The sequence below is a fragment of the Xyrauchen texanus genome, chromosome 28 (genome assembly GCF_025860055.1).
Source record: "Xyrauchen texanus isolate HMW12.3.18 chromosome 28, RBS_HiC_50CHRs, whole genome shotgun sequence".
NCBI lineage: Eukaryota > Metazoa > Chordata > Actinopteri > Cypriniformes > Catostomidae > Xyrauchen > Xyrauchen texanus.
Window position 1 is genome coordinate 9915779 of NC_068303.1, and position 22919 is coordinate 9938697.

The 22919-nt window shown below is 35.6% G+C and overlaps 1 protein-coding gene across 1 annotated transcript in view; it reads right to left on the reverse strand.

The window, feature by feature from the left end:
* Window positions 1–22919, reverse strand: part of coq8aa (coenzyme Q8A, genome duplicate a) — a 37941-nt gene that overhangs the window by 9337 nt on the left and 5685 nt on the right. Inside the window, exons 3-9 of the mRNA XM_052096384.1 lie at window positions 20807–21145; window positions 20448–20514; window positions 12907–12981; window positions 6767–6892; window positions 3304–3389; window positions 2577–2717; window positions 2059–2140 (exon numbers count right to left, since the gene is read on the reverse strand). Of these exons, the coding sequence (XP_051952344.1) occupies window positions 2059–2140; window positions 2577–2717; window positions 3304–3389; window positions 6767–6892; window positions 12907–12981; window positions 20448–20514; window positions 20807–21145 (916 nt within the window). The remainder of the gene's footprint in view (window positions 1–2058; window positions 2141–2576; window positions 2718–3303; window positions 3390–6766; window positions 6893–12906; window positions 12982–20447; window positions 20515–20806; window positions 21146–22919) is intronic.

Genomic DNA, 22919 nt, shown 5'->3' on the forward strand with positions numbered 1-22919 from the left:
TAAAATATTATCCAAACAAATCTGCATTTTATTGTATTTTATACATTTACTGTATAGCTGAGGTATCTGACAAAAGGTGACACATTTTGTGTGTGTGTGTGTTTTTTTTTATATGGTTGGAAAACAAAACTGACCATATAAAAGGTAACATATAAACTAACAAAATATAAAATAACAAAATAAATTCCAGGAAGTAAATATTGACCCTTAATATAACCTTTTAACACTGCTCCAACAAAACATCTTTATGTCGTTCAGCTGGTAATCAACATCGCTGTGGTTGTATTTAAAAGCTCAAATGCCTAAAAAAAGCAAGTGTTTGGAGGATTGCGCTTGGTTCAGAGATAATCTTCCCTGACAGCTGAATATTTCACCAGCATTGATCATTCAGCAGCAGCTTCAGTTTTAACAATGACACAGCTCATGTGAAAAGCTTTAGGGGCTCTGACTGGCCATTATACAGTCTGAAATCTATCAGCCCCATTGAGAATCAGACTCTGGCTCATCAGGCCCTGAGTGCTCAGATCTCACATGCTAAATTTAGATCAGAGTGCACTGACATCACGTTCTTGGAAAGAATGAGGTCAATGATTGTGTCCCAAAATCAACATCAATATGATTTCATCAGTTTCATCAGGGAATGACAAGACAAATCACACAGATGTTTGAGAGGACAGCACTGTAATGTCTTTTTTCCTCAGAGGCTGACTAAGACGAGTAAGCAGAAAACAAATGCTGCAAGTGATGTCAATTCAAAAAAATCTGTTTTGCTGTGGGTACAGTAGCTAAACTCATGAAAACAGAAGTTCAAATGTTAGTAACATAATGCAGTGCACTATTTGTAGTATACTTTATCTTTTATAATCCAATCTATTTGGGTAACAATTTATTTACTATATTATTATATATCAATCTATTTGTGTAACAATTTTACTATATTATTAAATACTTCCTAATAGTAACTTTGAATTCTTTACATCATTATGTCAACAATATTTTGAATAATTTGTTTTATTTACATTATATATAGAATTTGTTCAACATCACTTATTGAATGTGTTAATTCTTAATTAGCATTTCACTCTTCCAAAATGGGGTGTAGAAGAGTAAGACTTACATTTCATTTATTTAATTTTTTGTAAAATATAAAGTCTTTAAATTAACGTGTTAAATGTATTAAACTGTAAATTAAATAAACATCTTTATTCAATATGGAAAAATGCCACCACAACAGTAGAACCTCCATATAAAGTACATCATCACTATAGACCCTTTTACACCTGGTATTGAGATCGGGTGAACCGATCACATGCTGTCAGCGCTAAATAGAGGTCTAAACCTTTTTGTGATCAAATTACAAAAAACACATATGAATATGGTCAAAAATGCATGTGACCACATCGCATTTGAGGTGTAATTGCTAATTTGTCCTGATGCGTCTCGGACAGCAGCGAAGCACCACCCCTCACCTGTCAATCAACTGCTGCACAAAAAACAAGATATAAACTTTGTCGGTTACGAGCGGCTTTAAAATGGAAATAACTGTCCGATCAGAAAATCCACAACTGAACACAAGAACTTCACAGATCTTCTTCAGTGTGTCTGATGCTAACATGCAACGAGACAGATGAGAAGCACAAGCATCTGATGCTAAGGTTAATGGTTAAGGAAATCTGCTAAAATATTGGATAATTCTGCTTGAAATGTTGCATTTGTGCTTAGATACATATTTAACTGCATGTGGGAGAAACAGCAAATTTTTTTTTCTGCTTTCTTTGTCTTTTCTTACTTTGCTGCACTTTATTATCATGCTGTAACACAATGACATAGTGATTGATGCATGTCGTAATGATATTAGAGACCCTCCCCTCCAAATCTGAACACAAGTAGTCACAGGAGATGCATTTAGTGACCAGGTGTAAACAGCATTGTGCTTCGTCTGACTACATGTGTTCGGATCACCCGATATGCATCTTAATACCAGGAGTAAACCGAGTCTGTGATCTTATTGATGTATATTAATATCGGATTATTAAACATGAGTGATGAGGTCATCACCTTCAGGAAGGGCGTTGCTCATGCTCAGGACCGTCATCAGGTTATTCACATCACTGTTGATGCTCTGGGCCACTCCAGGATACTGTAGGTAACAGAAGCACATTGCACTGGCTTCAAAAAAACATTCATTTTGTAAGCCAAAACAAGAGGCCAATACAAGCTTCCCTGGGCAAAGGGGGCTTGAGATGAGCACGCTAAAACAACACATGGGCTGCCACGATGCCTGTCACAGGAAACCAAACATACCACAACAGGCCTCTAGCTAAACAGCCCTGATCCTACGCTGCATATTTGTCATGGGCTTCTTTGTTTTGTAACATTTCAAATCAGCTTATTTTACTTCAAGCAGATAGCGGTAATTGCTCTTTGGACTTCAGGCTGCTGATGTTATTAACCTATTAAGGGCGTTTTATTGACCAGTTTAAAATACACTTCTAAAGTAAACCGGTTCGATAAGGAAATTAGTATATAATTGTACTGCAAGTGATTATCCCTGCTGTTTACAGTCTGCAACCAACCTGGATTTTCATGGCAACTTCTCGACCGTCTTTCATCTTGGCCAGATGGACCTGTCCAATGGAGGCAGCAGCAAAGGGTCTTTCCTCAAACATAACAACTTTATCCCTCCAGTTTGGGCCCAGGTCATTGTTCAGGGCTTTCTGCACAGAGCAAACAATAAATGGCATACAAATGTAATAAATAAATAAATACAAAATTAAACAAATAAAAAAAAAGACCCATTACTAGACCTTTTTTTCTTTTTATTATATTAAGGTCACATTAAAACTGACTTGGAAACTTTTTACCAGGCTATTGTTATTTATTTTTTTATTCTATTTGTGACATTTTGTGTGTGTCATTTTACTGTTTCAGCCTTGCACCAGACCCAGACTTTCAATATTAAAAATTTAAGTAAATCATAAAATACAAATTATTACATGCTGAATTACATGATCATCTAAACAGAGTAAAATAAACAAACTCAATATTTATTGTGTAAAAATTATTTCTATTGATTTAAAAAAAATTATGACTGTCCACTATCATTACCAGCAAAACAAAAAAATTTGCAGCTAACATTTTTGTTTTTCAATATTATGTGTACTTGTAAACCAACTTGACAAGTATCAGTGAAGAGCATTCTTGACATGAACAGCTGTAAGTTTGCCAAATTATGCAAGAAGTGTGAAAATATTATTTTATTGTGTTTAAGATATAAGTATATAAAAATGTAAAATTTTGTACCATCATCTGTTTGATTGGCATGAAGTCTGCACTCTGACGAACACGCTCGAAGATCTTGGCCAGTTGTGGATTGATGAACGCATCATCTGAAACATTAAATACACAACCAAATGGAATTTAAGCACTTAATGAAAACCTAATCTAGTAGCAAAGGCTCTCTAATCCAACACAGTCTTGTATTTCATTTTGCTTACAATATACATTGGCGGCCAAAAGTTTGGAATAATGTACAGATTCTGCTCTTATGGAAAGAAGTCGGCCACTTCTCACGCACCTTACAGTCTAGCTGATCCCACAAAAGCTCAATGGAGTCAAGATCCATAACACTCTTTTCCAATTATCTGTTGTCCAATGTCTGTGTTTCTTTGCCCACTCTAACGTTTTCTTTTTGTTTTTCTGTTTCAAAAGTGACTTTCTTTGCAATTCTTCTCATAAGGCCTGCATCCCTGAGTCTACTCTTTACTGTTGTAATGAGTGTTGAGCGGGTAGAATTCAGTGAAGCTGTCAGTTGAGGACATGCGAGGCATCTATTTCTCAAACTAGAGTCTCTGATGTACTTATCCTCTTGTTTTGTTGTACATTTGACCTTCCATATCTCTTTCTGTCCTTGTTAGAGCCAGTTGTCCTTTGTCATTGAAGACTGTAGTGTACAGCCCTTGTATGAAATCTTCAGGTTTTTTTTTGGCAATTTCAAGCATTGTATAGCTTTCATTCCTCAAAACAATGATTAACTGACAAGTTTCTAGAGAAAGCCATTTTTTATTTTTTTTTGGTCTCATATTAACCTTAAGACATGCCAGTCTATTGTAAACTGTGGCAACTAGCTTTCCACTGTGTTTGATATAATGGTAAGTGATTTTCTAGAACCAAATTAGCAATTTAGCATGATTCCTCAAGGATAAGGTGTTGGAGTGATGGCTGCTGGAAATGGGACCTGTCTAGATTTGATCAAAAGTTACTTTTTTCAAATAGTGATGGTGCAGTTATTTTACATCAGTAATGTCCTGACTATACTATGTGATCAGATGAATGCCACTTTGGTGAATTAAAGTAACAATTTCCTTCCAAAACAGCAAAATCTGTAAATTATTCCAAACTTTTGGTCTCCAGTGTATGTGTAATCTTTTTCATGCTACAGGTTTCCACAGTTGCATTTTACATTCAATCTGTGCATGTAAACAGGGTTTCACTGCAAGGAACAGAGTGACAGATGCACACTAACATATTTTTGTACAATGACAACTGATTGTGTGAGCAAGGCAGTCATTTCAGACCTTCCTAAAGCATAGCGTAAAGGTCACGCTTCTGGCATAGCTACAGGCTTATTTTGAGCTTTGCCGTTGCCAGCACTGTCGCCGTCCTTCACATTGACGGCCTATCGTACAATCTGCAGCTTACATAATACTGCCAGCCTCAATTAGAAAGACTCAGTGCATGTGTCCAGAGCATGAGCAGCGGTTTGAAAATATTATGCAGAGATATAATGCTGCAATCTACATTTAGATCTCCGAAAGCGAGGTAAACTTGTATAGCGGTGAATGGGAGACCACAGCAAATATAATTTTGTTTGTCCGATTGGTCCAACAGCAAAAGAAAAAAACCCCACTATTACTCTTTCACAGCTTTCCAAAAGTAGAAGAAGAAGAAAAAGAAATTACAGCAGTCAGAAGAAAGTGGCCAAATTTTGCACAACTTATTCCAGGGTAATATAATACAAAGAATGCTGTTATGAATTTACAGAAAAAAAAAATACAAATGTAAAAGTAAGTTTGCCAGATATACACCGTTAAATAAGGCAGAAATGAAAAGTAAACAAATAAATAATATATATTATATTATATTATATTATATTATATTATATATATATATAGGCTTTTTCATGACTTTTAGTCATAGGATTTTAATTGATTTCCATGACTTGGACATGTCTGGAAATCACACAGTATGTTTACATGTACAGTTATAATCGAACTACAGTGGATGTTCGCATAGTCGAGCTACAGTCTTCATCTGTCTGTAAAAGTATACACAATGCACGATTGAATATTTGAAGGAAGGAGGTCAGCGTTGGAAGTGTCGATAATACAAATCACCCCTTTCCAATTGTGGCCTATTGTGATCCAAATAAAGGAATATTCCAGGTTCAATATAAATTTAGCTCAATCATCAGTATTTTTTTCATAATACTGATTACCAATAAAAATTATTTTAACTTGCCCCTCCTTTAAAAAAAAGGAAAAAAAAGAAAAAGAAAAACGTCTGGGTTCGAGTGAGGCACTAACAATGGAAGTGAATGGGGCCAATCTGTAAATGTTAAAATACTCACTATTTCAAAAAGCTAACTACAAGACATAAACAATATGCATGTTAACATGATTTTAGTGTGATAAAATCACTTGAGAATCTTTTCTGTGTCAAGTTATATTTAAAATTGTACAACTTTGTTGCGATGATGTCAACAACCCCTAAAACGACTGTAAAAATTACAATGTTAACAACTTTACAAATAATACATTCATTTTAACAGAAGAATAAAGTGTAAGTGCTTTTATAAAATTACAAGCTTCACATTTCTGCCTTTGACCCTCCAAATATTGTCCCCCTTCAATTCCATTGTAAGTGCCTCACTGTAACTTGGGTTTTTGCCTTAAAACAAAACAGGTTTTTTTTTGGTGGTAATCCACATTATGCTACGAAAGCTGTCAATTGAGTTTAGCTTGTACTGAACCCAGAATATTCCTTTAATGTGTATTCATTTCATGCTGGACAAAGAAAAGCTACAAATCGCATTATCTAGGTCTGTTAGTCTGACTTCGCAATAATTGGACTGGTGCGCTTTCAGCCGGACTAAATCATTAAACATGACATTTAGATTATCATATTAGTCAGACTAAAACCAAACTTTCAGAGAGCATGTAAACGTACTGAGAGTTTTAAACTGATATTTCAGAAGTTTTTCATGACTTTGGAAACCCTAATACATAGGCACTATAAAATGTTAAACTATTTATTAAATTAAATTAATTACACAAATTTAAGCATAAGCCTTTCGATCAAAAGGTTTCTGTCAGGTCTGTTCAAACTGTCAGAACAGATTAAAAGTTCTTATCCATATACAATGGAGTGCACCAATGTGTGGAAAATAACACAGTAAGGACACAAGAGGTTATTTTATCTTTAGAAGTTTGCATATCTCACATCTCCAGTTACACTGCAACTTTCTGCAAGCTATATAAGTGTCACTCATATTGTTAGCTTGGAACACTGAAACAGGCCTCTTCTCTGTAACAGTCTAACTTGAGCTTGACCATGACTTACACCTTGATATGGCAAGCACCCTTGGGTAATGAACCCCATCAGTCGCGGAGGATGTCAGAGTGGCCATGACAGACGTTTGAGGTGTGACCTACTGAACTGTTATACACAAACAGAAGGCACATAGTTGAAGATTGCATTCTCTTACCCTGGATACTGAGCATCTGGCCGAGTTTGAGTGCTGCCCCGCGCACTTTACACAGCGTCCTGACGATACGCTCTGCGTTGGCCTCTGACAGAAAGGGGCTATTGTCAAGAACAGCCTTCTTATCACCTATAACAAATTACAAGTCTGTCAACATTTGTGGTCTGAAAATAACAATTAAAAACAAGAATGTTTAGAATAGGTTGGTCACTAATCAAACAAGCAAATTTGTGGCATTGATCACGTTAACTACTTTGTACAAAAGGACAGATTTCCTTGCTTCCATTGAAGCACACAAGATGCTCTTTAGAACATTCTTAAATCATGCTGGATAACATGGATCATCCACAAACTTGAGTTCATACCAGCTTGAGAGCATGCTAATATTAAAACAAAAGCAGGACATACCAAATACCAAGAAAGTCTGAAATGCATTAACATTTTTAAATTAAGCTTTTCACTCAAATTGCCACTGATAAGATAACGTTTAATGAGAAAATTTGTATTGAATTACAAAAATGCACTATAGAAGCATTTTCTCTGGTGGACTCAGACTTTTGGACTTCACTGTTCTGCATACAGCAGCACTTACAACAAAAAGGTCAGTTGTGCTAAATTGCTTCCACGTAAATGAAACCCTTAAAAACTGTTGGATCAGGATCGACAGATCGGTTTTAACTGCATGAGAGCATTTGCGCTATTCTTGGATATGTCGATGAGGTCAAAGGTGATAATTATCCAGCACGTCTGGTTTCTAAATAAATTTGCTCTCGTTTCAGACTGCTGTCCTTAGAACATCGTTAGCACAGTCAGTTCCTATATCCAGCCCGGTTGATATTACTCAACATTGTAACTCACTATTGTGTTAGCCTCATAAGCCAAACAAAGAAACCTCTGCGACTAACCGGTGTAGCAAGAATGTACTATTTACTGCCCTAACAAAGTCTCAAAACAGTTGCAAGTAAAGACTGTGTAGCACTTTCAATGACACTGTTCTGCCCTTCAATATGCGAAACACAGCAACTATGCATTTTGTTAACATTTATATGACCCAAATAGTGTTTCTTAGACCGGCAAATACGACAACCGCTTTGCAAGGTAACCCCTCCTAAAATAGCTAAAGGTCGCTATTTATATTTGTGTATAAAACCAGAAAGGAAATAAAGAGTGTGAGATTATAAAGACCATTGAAATAATTAGCTTTTATATTATTATTGTACTAAATCCAAGATAAATTATTATAATATTATCTGTAGGGATGAACCAATGTTTTGGCCATTATTAAAAATTGGTATAAACCACCAATTTCAAGCACCATTCGGCGTGAAATATTCGGCACATTGATTAACAAGGAAAATTAAAAATGACACCTCATGTCAAAAAGATCCTATAAACTAGAACAGTAGCTCCGATACTTCTTCGTCAGCCGAACCCCTTTGACCTAAATGATTTATTTGAAGTAACCCCTGATATTTATGAATTTTTAACCTTTCAAAATATAATGTTACATCTTTGCATGTTATTTTTTGTATTATTGTTCTATTTTAATGAACCTTTATTGCATCCATTGTTTTTTTCTTATAATATTTGTATATTTCACATCATTTACACACAAACACATTAAATGGTCTGTTTTTATCTGTCTTTGTCTACTGGTCGGTTTTATTTTTATTTGTAAAAAATTATCCATTTATGCCATTCCATTTGTGTATGTAGCCTACATTTTATATCTTGATATGATATAGCCAATTTTTACATGTCCAATACTTAAAAATCGCTTATAGCTATTTAGGACTACAGAGCAAACAATGTCAGGTTAATGAAGGTTTTTTCACTTTTAAAACATGATTGCTTTGCTGATAATGAAAGTAATTATGCTGTGTATGGAGAGTAGTGCGTAATTTACTTCTGTATTAAAAATGTCAATTTCTCACCATCAGTCCATTGCATGAGAGTTCTCTCTCTCTCTCTCTCTCTCTCTCTCTCTCTCTCTCTCTCTCTCTCTCTCTCTCTCCTCTCACTCTCTCTCTCACTCTCACTCTCTCTCTCTCTCTCACGCAGCATGAACAGGGAGAGGGAGAGAGAGAGAGAGAGTCAGTGTGCGCTCTCATCTAATTGAGGTAAGACAATTGCACTGAAGCCTTATACACAAGTTTGGTTTAAAGGAAAATTGACGCACTTGGTTTAAGATGTGTTCTTGTTTTTGTATTTTTTATTTTGTTAAATGGCGGACAGCATTTGGAATCATCCGTTTTTAAAAATCAGTAAATGACAGACATATTTTTGAACGCAATCTCTACTCTCTCACGAACCCTCTGGAGAGGGGTCCACAAACCACCGAAATCCTGAACTAGAAAATCCACTCATTACAGGGACAATCCCCCTGGAGCAACCTGGAGTTAAGAGCCTTGCTCAAGGACACAATGGTGGTGGCTGTGGGAATTGAACCATCAACCTTCTGCTTACCATTTCTATGCTTTAGCCCACTACGCTGTTACCAATCAGTTGTTTGTATCAGTAATGCTGTAGTTACCGCATTTTGCTTTTGTAGTGCAATGTTATTACCTATGTGGTCAAAAGAGGACGGTGTAGATTACATAAACAAATAAAGATGATAATAGTCAAAACCCTTGCCTTGTAAAATTGTTAATAACAACAACAACTCTGCATCATCATAACCACAAAGCCATAAAAGAAAGGTGGTTCAGTAGGGAGCATGCGGTGTAAGAAATGTACTGCATTTAAAGAAAACGTGAAATCAAAATTAATTTATTTAGTCAATAAATGTACCTGGTCTTATTGTGCACAATTCAATAATGCACATTATTCTAAAGAAAAACGGTTTACATTATCTTATATTAAAAAGAATGTCCTGTCCTACATAATTTTCTGCTGACTGTTAAATGCACCGTGTATGCACAGAGTAGTCTTTAAATATGCCAGGTCAGACTAAAGCTCCCTCAGCGGTATAAGAAGATTTAAAGTTGCGCTAACAGATCCCCAGATGATGGAAGGCATGCACATATATACATGCAGAAGTAGTGAGCCTAAACATTTCAAGAATGAGACACAAACATTCAGGAATACACATTTCACATTTCATTCAAATTACACAGATACATATAAATATTTCTGGTCTATTCTGCAAAAATGCCTTCTCTTTGCATTAAAACTCCCTTTCAGACTTGACAGCAGCCTAATTTAGCAGCAGTTTGGAATGGTCAACTCTATAAAGGTTTTCTTCCAATTATTTTCCAACAGCTTCAAGCCAAACACAAACACTCCTGAAAGCAATGGTGCTCACCTGCCTCTGAGTGAATATCACCAGCTATGCTGGATTTACTGAGACATTTAAATACAACTTAGTCATTACGTCTAACCATAGCTTCAATTGGTGGACACTGTGCAATAATGGTAAAAACAGTTGGTTTAGCCAAGTAGTTAAAAGGTGAAGAGTCATTTCTGCACCTCTCATGTCACCGAACAGAACTACATTTTCCAGTACTGATTCCAGTAGGTTGATCCAAATACTTCCAGTCTACATTTTTTGGTGTAAGAACAACAGCTAAATTACAAATAATTAACAATACATGGTACTGATCCAAATTGTATTTGTTATCAAGTGTGTTCAATGTGGGCTCACATTGACAGATCTAATCAAAATGGAGATTCATTTGTTTTTAGAATACTTGAGATGTTATGAAATGTCAAATGTGATTGAACTAACAGAAAATAGTTAACCCTTTTCTGAAGTGGTTATATTAAATAAGCATGCTTCATTTTTTACTCAAAAAAGCATCTTGCTATCTCAAAAGTATTTGCCTAAGTAGACAAACTATTGTCCTTATATTTACACAATATACTATAACCCATGTGGAGGCATTTTATTCTAAATGTGTGGGGCTTTTACCCTAAGTGTGGGTCGAAAGGCTCCCTCGCCACCTTTTAAAAAATAAATAAATTTCAATTTTAATAATAAAAAAAAATAAAAAATCAGTTAAAGGGGTCATGACATGAGAAACCAAATTTGCCTTGATCTTTTGGTATATAAGAGGTCTTTTGTATCATTAAAACGTCCTGCAAGTTTAATATTTTAAGACGTCCTCCCCATTCTAAACGAATCATTTATTTAATCAAGCTCAAAATACAGCTCGTTCTGGATTCATGGTTAGAAGTGACGTGACGGTTAGAAGTGACGTACCAGCGTTTGCATATGACCGCCTCCAGCACAAGATAACTACGCTTTAAGCGCAAGACAACTACGCTCATTTCAGTATCGCCGTGCGCCTCACAAGTGTTCAGTCGATGGACAGCGAGCTCTGACAGAGACTACTTGTGCACAGGAAAATTACGATGCCACACAGATGTGCTGTTCCTGGCTGTGGTCAAACAAAACCTCTGAATAAGCTGCCGAAAGATCCAGACGTCAGGGAAAAGCGGATGCAGTTTATTTTTTGCGGACGTCCCAGTCACGGCAGTGTTAACTTAAGCGTTTGTTCTGTACATTTTAAGGATGACTGTTTTGAGAACAAATCTCAATATGATGCTGGCTTTGCCAGAAAACTGTTGCTCAAAGATAAGTCCGTGCCGACTATTCTGGGAACAACGACGACGCAAACTGTAAGTAATCTATTTTAAACTTTAAACTACTTTTTAAAGCGCAATTTCATTCATTATGAATAATCACAGTGTTTTTACTTAGTTTACTTGCATATTGTTCTGGCTGGGAGCGTCAATAATTGATACATAGGCACTGACGTTAGCCAATCATAACAGTGGGCGTTAACACTGAAGTCTTAAATGGAAAACGCCCCCAAAACAGACTGTTTGAATCAGAGGATGAGAAACAGGGTGGGAAAAGGTCATAAATCACTAGATTTTAAAAGTTTTTCTTAAAAAAATATATATTAATACTATAATTGCACCTAAGGGAACATAATAATACAATAAAAAAACCCATGTCATGACCCCTTTAATATTAATTTTTACACAGTAGTTTGTTGCTCCATCAATATTCAATGAAAAAAAGAAATATATTATTTTAATCTTGATACACTTTTTGACCAGAAAAAAGGGAAATTTTCCTTTAGCCCCGTCATACCCTATGGGTATACCCTTTTTCAGTTCTTTTGGACATTTCATGTAAATTAAAGGAATAGTTCACCCAAGAATTCTCTAATCATTTACTCACCCTCATGCCATCCCAGATGTGTATGACATTCTTTCTTCTGCAGAACACAAATTAAGATTTTATTCTTCACCCTGCCCAGTAGTAGGCATATGCTTGAAGAATGTGGAAGTGAAATTGGAGATTAACTAGGCAGGGAGGAGAATATATAGTAAAAATGGACTTCAACATTGATCTGTTTCTCGCCCACACCTATCATATCACTTCTGAAGAAATTGATTTAACCAGTGGAGTCATTTGGATTACTTTTATGCAGACCTATGTGATTTTGGCACCCATTCACTTACATTGTATGGATCAAAAGAGCTGAGATATTCTTTTAAAAATCTTTGTTTGTGTTCTGCTGAAGAAAGAAAGTTATACACATCCGGGATGGCATAAGGGTGAGTAAATGATGAGAGAATTTTCATTTTTGGGTGCACTATTCCTTTAACCGGTTGCAATAAACAATTTACTTATATTTAGCATTGGGGTATTCAATTAATTTTAGCATGTCAGTTCATGTAAATGAACTAGTTCATATAAATTATTCACTTATTCTTATTCAATATACTTATATACTTATTCAATTGAGCCCATGCACTGCCTAAACCATCATCTGATTTACTGCAATTGCTTGCAACTTGTAATGAAGCTAACTACTTTTTTTAAAAGAGCAACTTGATAGCAATGTAACTTCTTTATGATCAGCTTGTACCTTGTAAAGCTATGGTTTCAATGTAGCTTCCCCCAACACTGTGTTCATCATACAAACATAACATTTTTGTTCAAAATCAAACAATTAAATGCATTAATACTACTATGAACTGAAATGTTCATAAATGCACAAACAACAGCATTGTAGTTATTTTTAGCCAAACACATGGAAAACACACTGGGCCACATATTGTATAAGTATAGCCTAAGCAACTCATTTTAGAGCATGAAATGTTAACTAAAAAAAATATTCTCGTACCATTTTTGTCCTCTGATCTGAGGCTTTTCTTTGCCACCTCTGCCAAAGCTCCAATACCCAAACCCACAGCAAGCCCTGCAAGAGACAGGAGATTACTCGGCAAATTAAAAATTCACGGTTTACATTCATGATAAAATATGAACTGAAATGGTACTTGAAGAATAGAAGGTATATACATTGAACATTTTTTACACTGTCATTATCTCACATATCAACACAGCACTTCCACCCAGAAGAGAGCTGCATTTCCATTTTTTTAACAATACCCACAACTACATGAACTATAGTATATTATGAGCTTGACAAAAGGAAACACTAAAAATAGCATTTCCAAAACACTGTGGTCAGCACATTTGCTGTGGTATAGCTAAGAAGCTATAACAATGATCAATAGTTTTGTAATTTTGCGATTATGTAACACTCCCGCTTTGAGAAATTTAGGAGGGGTTTCAAGCCAGTTTTAAATCATGTAGTGAGAGTAATCCTGAGTGTAAATTGTTGCTAGAGGCAAGAAATGAAACAGGCATGTTTATGCTTGGCTGTCTTTGTTTCTAGAAGTATTAGCATTCCTTATTGGAATAGTTCACCCCCAAAATTACAATTCTGTCATAATTTACTCACCCTCATATGACTCTGAATATGAATATGTTTAGAAAAATGTTAAGGACGGACAGCCTCAGTCACCATTGACTTTAGTTTAGTTGTGGTTGATGTATAAACAGATGTTAGCCTTTCGCCGATATATTGGTATTGGCGTATATGTTTACTGATATGTGCAGATATTAAAACGTTTTTTTCAGAACATATAATGCAGAAAACAACGTTTAAGAATTGGTGTCATAACGCAGTTCGTCCAGCGTCCAGCAATCAGACTCTGTTGTTTACAGAGCTGAACTAACGGAGGCTCTGCAGACAGTGCGGAGTTCAGCGGTGTCTTCTCGGTAAATTGCTAACTAGTTTGTGAAATACATACTGGAAAGTTAATAAACAATGACCCCATCATTTAATATAACTAATATAACATTATCCCTGTCCCTGACAACCATGTCACTCATGTTGATCACATCTATTTGTAATGTTAGCCAGCTACAGTTTGTCAGTGCAGTCTGTCATATAGCAGATTGAAAGGTAAACATCAGAGCATCTTTTTGCAGCTCAGCAGACAATGGTGCGGTTGTGGATTGTCTGTTGAGTGTTGATTTCACACTACGTTGTTACCTAGATGTTGAGACACAGTGCTGGAAAGTAAATAAAGTCCATCTTTTACTCTACGTGGCAATAAGCTTATAGCTAACTAGCTAATCACGTAGCTATTTTCATAGCTTGTCAGCGTGTAAACATGTATTCACCAAACTGTTTTGGTCATGATTCACAGTTTGGTACCCCCTTCAACTGAACAATTCCAGTCGTTGGATTTATAAAGTGTAATATTTAAAAGTCTGGTTTTCCAGACATTAAAATAGGATACGTAATAAAAGTAGATTTAATAAATAATATATTTGCCCTGTGTAAATAATAATATATAGGAACTATATCTAAAATAATTAAGGGGTGATAATTAAATATGAATACAACAGGCTGGAAAAATAGACATTTATAGATTTTAATATCCTAATATATATATATATATATAATTTTGAATGTGTTGAAACTTGACACCGGCGACGCACCCTAAAAACTGCACCATTAGATCGGTTTCATACTGAAGAGCTGCTTAAAAGAAAGGTTTTTTTTTTTCTCTCTCTCTCTCTCTCTTGTAAATGCCAACACCATCATATATGTAGAACAGACTGTATTCTTTATTTTAATGGTCAGCAATTGACTTATACTAAACATACAGTACTGATGTTTATTAAGCTATTTATAGTATTTTTATTTATTCTTTATTTTCTTAGTGTTCATTTCTAGAATTTGTTGATGATGTATAATAATAATAATAATAATAGTAATAATAATGTCAAATATTCTTTGATAAAAATATTTGTTTAAAAAAAGCAGCCTTCTGAGTACTTTTGCATAGTCATATCGGTGTAAAATCAGTACACAATCCACATAGAAAAGGTCAGTTTCCATTCTAGCACAAAAATTTGCTATATCGGCCACCTTATCGGTAATCGGTAAATTTTCTCCCTCTAAAATCGGTATCGGTCTCAAAAATCCCATATTGGTCGGCCTCTACTTAGAATGGTAGCCTAATAACACATCTCTCCTAAACAAGCCACAAGATTTGAGGTATCATTCATGTCCTTGGCACAAACACACATTATAAGTTATTGGACAAAATGTACTACTTAGGGTTAGGGGTTTGTTTAAATACCTAACCAAATGTATAAGCAATAGTAATAGTGATGCTTGCCTTAGCCATTTTCATTGCTGCTTATTTCAAATTTATAAACATTAGAGAGAAATATTCTCACATCTTGTCAAAAATGACATCTAGCCAAGGGCCGTTTCTTTGCTGGGCAGCACACTGTATTTTAGATCATTCTCAGATTACTGAGTGCGTGACCAAGGACATTGGCACAGAGCCATCATGTACAAAAACACAGAGGTATGCTTCTGAATATAAGCAAAAAGAATTTAAGGCAAACAAAATGACAGGACATTTCAAAACTGTTAAGGCACTGATTTAGGGGCGATCTACGGCCCCCAAAATTGAGATTGAAGAACGCAACAACATGAAAGCCTGCCAAAGTGACGGCTACTATTCTCAGAGGCAATTAATCATAATCTGCAGCTATCCAGCAAGGGACAGAGAGCCAGAGAACTTGACCTAGATAGCACTATGTCCAGGAGTAAGGTCAAGGTGAGGGCAAAGGTTACACACCCACATATCAATTAAAACCACTAAGAACTGCAACACTACTCAGACACAAATCTTTGTGCTCTCCCATAATGTTTTGATCTTACATTTTGGAAGACATTTTTTTCCAAATGTTATTAGCTAAAATGTTACATATAATATGAAATATTCAATGTTAATTCAATAATACTGGAATGATTTAATTTTATAAATGTATTAAATATTACATTAAATGCATGTTAATATATTCAAACACAAATTAGTTTGCTTCCTCATCGTGTTTTGATCTTGGTAAGAGTAACAATGTAAAATGTAATATTAAATACATGAAATGTCATTTCAATTTGATCATATTTGCATTTAATTGAATATTTAATAGTGAAGTCAAATTTGTATTTGTTTAAATTTGCACACCACACATTGTTTAAAAGCAGCTTTACAGAAAATTATGTTGTAACAGAAAATCATACTTTAAAACTTATTTGTCTTTATGCCCCCACAGAGCAAGTCAAAGGCAACTGTTGCAAGGAACCCAAAACGTTTAAATAAATAAAACATTTATAATATCAAATAATTCAGAAACAAATCCTTATGCTTCTTCAGTGTTTTGATCTTGTTAAGAGTAACAATGTAAAATGCATTTTAAAATTAAAGATTTACATCTAGTTGAATATTTGATGAATAATAAATGAACAATATGAAATAATTCATTTAGTCAAAATAATATTAATAATAATTTAAATAATAATAATAATGTATCTACCATATTAAATAATTAAAATTCAATAATAATAATAATAATGTTTATGTCTGGTGAATTTTCTAGACACCATGTAATCTTAAAAGTTGAAGTGTGCAATTTCTATGCCACTATAGAGGTTTGACACCCTGAACTCGGGTTGGGTTTGGGTCTGTTTTTCAATTAAGACTTTGGGTTCAGGTTGCGTTTGCAATGAATGAAAAATTAAACAGACCCACTGAACTTGTTTTGTGAACACACACTTACACAGTAGTTTGTTGCTCCATCAATATTCAATGAAAAAATAAATATATTTATTAGGGGTAGTTCACACTGAACGCATTTTTGTCTGCTCTGTTTTACCATTGTTTTCCTATGTAAACACATGCCAGATGAATGTCTTTCACTGTTGCATCGCGTCTCGCTTTTTCTTCAGCATCTTGCACAGGACCAGCACATTTTTAAACAAAGAGTTAAAAAGAACAAAGTTGTTCAAAAACTCACGTCGATACACCTGCATTGTTGAATTCGTTGCGCTACCTCTAGATGTTTTTAGCACAGGTGTCACAATGTTTCAACATTCTGAACAAGTTCAGGCTGCAAAGAGATGACTGTTACATTGTTTAACATTATTCCAGATTGTTCTGATCCAAGCAAAGTTTCAGCGCTGATAAACGGTATTACTCTAGTGTACTGAGGGGCTACTGTGCCTTGTTAAAACGGTGTGTGTTTAATAATACAAAACTGTTACAAATTTTGCCTATAGGCTTGCATAAAATAAAGCCTATTGCAACAGTACTTGCTAGGAAAAGAAATGATAAAGACAGTGATTTCAGGTTTGGGCTTAAAATCTGATGGTCTCTGGTACCGGTCGTGCTCTGGTTTCATTTTAAGGCCAGTTGAGTCCTCTATGCCACTAGCATCTCCAGACAGAGTTTGAAAAATATGAATAATTTTCAAACAGGTTTTCTGAACACTCACCCCTATGCCATTGGTCAGGCAAACAAACAACCACACAGATTGTCCTGCCCCAAACTCACACCATTGGTTGAGCCCATGTGGCAGTGTCTGGCTAGTCGGGACATTCAAACAAACAGAGGATTGTTCTCATAGCAGAACAGACCACAATATTTACACTTTCCAGGGAAAATCAACCTACAAATGGTTTACTAATTTAACAGGTTGACTCTTAAATTAACTTAAGTGGAGATAGAAAAAAGTATTTAAACCTTGAAAAAATTACACACTTTTCCAAAAAAAAGCTAACTATTCCAAATACTCCTACAAATAGCCCCAATAGAGCTCAAGTCAGACCGAACAGACTTGGTAGCATTGAGCTTCCATAAAGGACAAAAAAGCTGTAAAAAAAATCCCTCACATAAATTCACACAATCCCACAATGCTTTAGTGGCACAGAGTAAGCCAAACCAGAGTATCCTGTCAGTTGTACAGGACACCGCTATATATTTATATATTATATATATATATACGGTCTTGCAGTAAACAGGTGTCCACAGATGTTTTCTCGTAACTGTGATGGATAAGTGTTCAATCTGATAACTCCAACATGGCAACAAATCGACCAGCAGGCTGTTTACACACACACCGACAGCTGAGATATATTTTCTAACATGTCCATCAGTGTGCGTCAGTGGAAAAACAGCATGCAGAGATCCTGTGCATACTGCAGTTGCAACTACTACAACCGTTAAGAGTGTGATTTTCCCATGTGACAGCAGTTTTCTCTCCAAAACCTTGGATGTGTATCCAGCCATTAACACACTCTTATCTGTAATAAGCAATTCCTCGTGCAAAGGCTAAATGCAGTAACTAACTTTTTTTTTGTTTGTTTTTCAAAAGTGGGTTATGACAGAAGTCTCTAAGACTATGATCTGTTTTATTATTATATAACCAAAACTTTACATAAGATTTTGTGCTCAATGATGTCATACAATGCAAGTTTATGGTGACTACCACTTGAAGCTTCAAAAGAATGCAAAAATATAATTCAGAAGTCTAATAAATTGTTCCATGAGACTCATGATTGTTCTTTAAGCAATCGATAAGGTTTGGTGAGGAAACAAACTGAAATGTAATGTAGTGAAACGGTTGATCAACTGTTGATCTCCTGTGCACTCATGACAGGGCATGAGAGCAACATTTCATGCAGCCCCCTCCCGGCATGGCGCTTTCAAGCAAAAACTAATTTTGTTTATCTAAAAACAGGTCCGCCACAGCGATAGCGGCAAAAGAAGACAACATAGTCGCACAAAAACCAGAGAATCGAACTTAGTAAACTTGTCTGAAGAGTTTATAGTTGAAGAATTTATACATTTCTATGCCCAGCCTTATTAGTACTCTGAAATCAAAAAGAAACTTAGAGGTGGCTACAGGCAGAACAGTCACACCATGTCTTAACCTGACAGCAAATGACACGCGATATAAGGTATCTTTCCGAGTTTTTATCCTACCCAGCTGTGACGAGCGCTGGTACATTCTACTGATCACTTGTTTTCTATTTTCGGCATCACATGGGCACTCAGTCCACTGTGAACTGGCACCTGTCCAAAAACTAAATCTTTACAGGTCAGTCACATATACTCAGTGGTTCAAAACAAGTTTTTGCTTCATGCTGTGAGGGGTCTGCGTGAACTATTGTCCTCCTGCCCTATTATGAACGCGGACAGGAGATCAATGGTTGGTCAACAGTTTCACTAAATAATACATTAGATTTCAGTTTGTTTCTCACCAAACCTTATCATTTGCTTTCAGAACAATCATGAGTCTCATGGAACAATTTATTAGACTTCTGAAGCTTGAAGATGTAGTCACAGTAAACTGCCATTGTATGACCTCATTGAACACATTTTTTCCCGATTTCTCCCTTTGTGTTAAGAAAAAGAAAGAAAGTCATATTAGGTTTATAAAAAACACAGGGGGAACAAACAATGACTGAATTTTCCTTTTTGGGTGAACTATTCCTTTATTATCATCATAATTTCGTCACCCTCTTGTCTTGACATCATTATTTTTAAGTAAATAAAACATGGAGAACCCCATATCTCTGGGAATTATCTATATACTGTAGGGCTTTAAATTTGAAGATACCAAAAGGAACAATAATCTAAAAATGACATTTTAAAGACATCTTTAATACTTCTGGAGTCATAGGCATGCCAATTTTGGGGGAAAATTTGCCATTGGCATATAATAAAACAAGGGTTGCTAAAGATAACTGATTTTTGAAATATACCTACATATCTCTGTGTAAAAAATATAATTATTATTTTTTTGACCTGTAGTTTGGCTCCAAATCATATGCAAGAACTGTCACTTGAAACCTCCCTCTACATAATAATGGATTATTCAGTAAATATTGATCCATGGAATCTAATATTTGGGCTTTCATCATCATTTATGTATTTCTTTAAGCAGTAAAAAAAACTGATCAAAAACAAAAATTTGAGCCAGGGACCTCTGGAGTTTATATGGAATGAGCCATACGCATTAGGAACAACATAAGGGTGAGTAAATGATGAAAGAATTGTTATTTGGGGTGAACAATCCCTATAACTATGTTTATGAAAAGAAAAGAAAATGCAACTGACTTTGCAAAATTATAAGCCATTTTTCTCAGTTTCAGTGTTGGCATAAGGGTTGTTGCAGCATTTTGCCTTTGCCTGGCAGAATAGCCCTTTGAGAAATAACTGAACAGATAGCCCCTGAATAGGAAACCCTGTATTGGAAACAGGTGATGCACACTACTAGACCGGTTCAGCTCTCTCCCATAATCCAAACCAGCAGCTGCCGCAGTCTACATTATTACTGGTGCAGATTATTTAAAGAGCAGATTAACACTGAGCCTTCCATCTGGCTCTGTCATGTTGTATGAGGAGAAAAACACAGGTCTCATGACAAAGTATTAGATCATAACACAGGAAAAAAAAAAGTTAATCCAAACTTTGGACTGGTACTTTTGATATGTGTCAAGAACCTTACCTCCAAAATTTGCTAGTCTCCCCAATCGCGTAACCGGTACCTTCCGCTCTCTTGCGCTTTCACTAAGCTACAGCAGAAAGACAAAAAAGACATGGAAAATATTAGAATATTTATTTGACCGTTTAACAAATATCCATGATAAACTTATTATTTGCCTTTAATGTCTATATCCATTATAAGATTGTGCTTGCTAACTTTAGGTGAACAAACAAGTTCACACCAACTATTAATATCCTATGTAATGCACTAATATATATATATATATATATATATATATATATATATATATATATATATAGGCAGTACAAATAGTCAGTTACTCATTGGTGACAAGAGATTTGAAAAGCGGTTTCTTGTACCATTTGTTTATGTGGTTTGGAGCTGTTTCGCTTTGCCTCCCTGGCCTTTTCAATGTCCTCAGCTGTGATGCCTCCTACAGAAGAGTGATCCTGGTGATACGAGCGTGTTTGTCCAGTGAACTGGCTGGTAGGGTCCTTGTACCCTTCAAACAGCTGGGACTTTCCTGGAGCCTGGCTGTATCTCTTTGCAGCACCTGTGCTAGAGTCCCTGAAAACTGAATCACTGTCCAAACCTCCATGTTCTGCACCTTCAAAGTTCTCCTCTGAAGTAGTGAAGTCATACTTGGAATCCATGTCTGTGCTGAAATCAGAGATGCTCTGCTGGCCACCTGTGAACTCCTAAAAAATAAAAAGTAGTATATGAACATCATTTAGTCAGAGAAGCATCACTAATCGTAAGTATTAAACTTGAAAGACTCCAGTGGTTTAACCCATGTCTTCTGAAGCGATCCAATCAGCTTTGGGAGAGGACAGATAGAAATGTAATTAATTTTTTACTATACATCTTGCCATTGCAGTCTCTAGGCACGATCATAACTTCAAGCTCGACTGCACTTCCAAAGCACTAGATTGGTGACGACCTGGCGCTAGGAAGTGTAATCGAGTTCGAAATCATGATCGTGCCTGGAGACTAGAGATGTCAAGATTATAGTGAAAATTGCATTACATTTTGGTCTGTTCTCAGTCAAAACTGATTGAATTGCTTCAGAAGACATGGATTAAACCACTGGAGTTTTATGGATTACGTTTATGCTGCCTTTATGTGCTTTTTGGAGCTTGAAAGAGTTGGATCCCATTCACTTGCATTGTATGGACCTACAGAGCAGAGATATTCTTCTGAAAATCTTCGTTTAATTTGTGCAGAAAAAATGAAGTCATACACATATGGGATGACATGACGGTGAGTAAATTATGCACATTTGAATTTTTGGGTGATCAATTTCTTTAAGGAGTGTTGTTAGGAACAACATGAAGCAGACCCCCTTAAATGGCTTGAAGGACGCTGTTTTCTTTACTGTGGTGAATCATTTCCTTTTGAAACGGGAAGTTTGGGTGGGACATATTACAGTGCTTGTCCCTTTTTTAAGAAATAGGCATGAATCATGATTTTGGACATACATTTGCTAGTCAGGAGCAGGTGGTTTTAGAGGAGAGCATTTGATTAGACATCCCCCATTTGATTAGCATTACTCGCATATGCAAGCCAATTTTGCACTATGCGACCAAAAAGACACTGGCAACTAGAGTTGTGTAGTGTCGAAGCACCGAGGCCCTTTTACTGAATAAAAAGCAGTTGATTAAGAAGCTGGATTCAGCCTCATCTTTTTCCTACATGCTGTCTCATGAGCGTGCAGGAAAAAGCACTTGTGTCTCATTCAGTTGAACTCCGAACATTTCAGGGAACTGCACCACAGACGTCACAAGAGCAGCTCTTTTGAGAGCGTGTGAAGATGAACCACTTCTCAAGTGCTCTGAGGCTTGGAACAAATTCCCACGAAAATATAAACAAGGTATAAATGTATTAATTTTGCAAACACAAAGCGCTCCAGTTTCACTTAACGGCCATGTAATGGCAAATATCTGTGGTCATTGTGGGTTTATTCACACAGTGTTAATAACAGGCAGTGAGACAGAGGAGATGCTCTATTTCTGTGGAGATGATAAAATGCAAGAAACAGAATCTCAAAGTCTTCCTTCACAAGAAATAAGGGCTTTTGAGTTAATCAGAAAGCCTTCAAATAATGTGTAAAAGTGAAGAATTTAAGGCAGAAATATTTTACTATAGCATAATATAATATAATATAATAGCTATGGTTGGCTGGGTTACAAAAGAACCAAACATTGAAAAAGTCCAATGGATCAAAAGTAAATCGGAAAAATAAGAGATATATTTTAGTTATTTAGACATATTTTGATAATTAAAATATTATTTAAATTAGTTTACATTTTATACTTTTATCTTTGACTGTCATTCATGTTTCTGAAGAGTGAAAAAGAAATAATTTACCCTAATTTTATTATATGTTAAGTTAAATTTGAATAAATGACTTTGCTGTGTGCATGAAGCACACATAGTGAGCTTGTATTGTAATTAATTGTCATATTCGTGAAA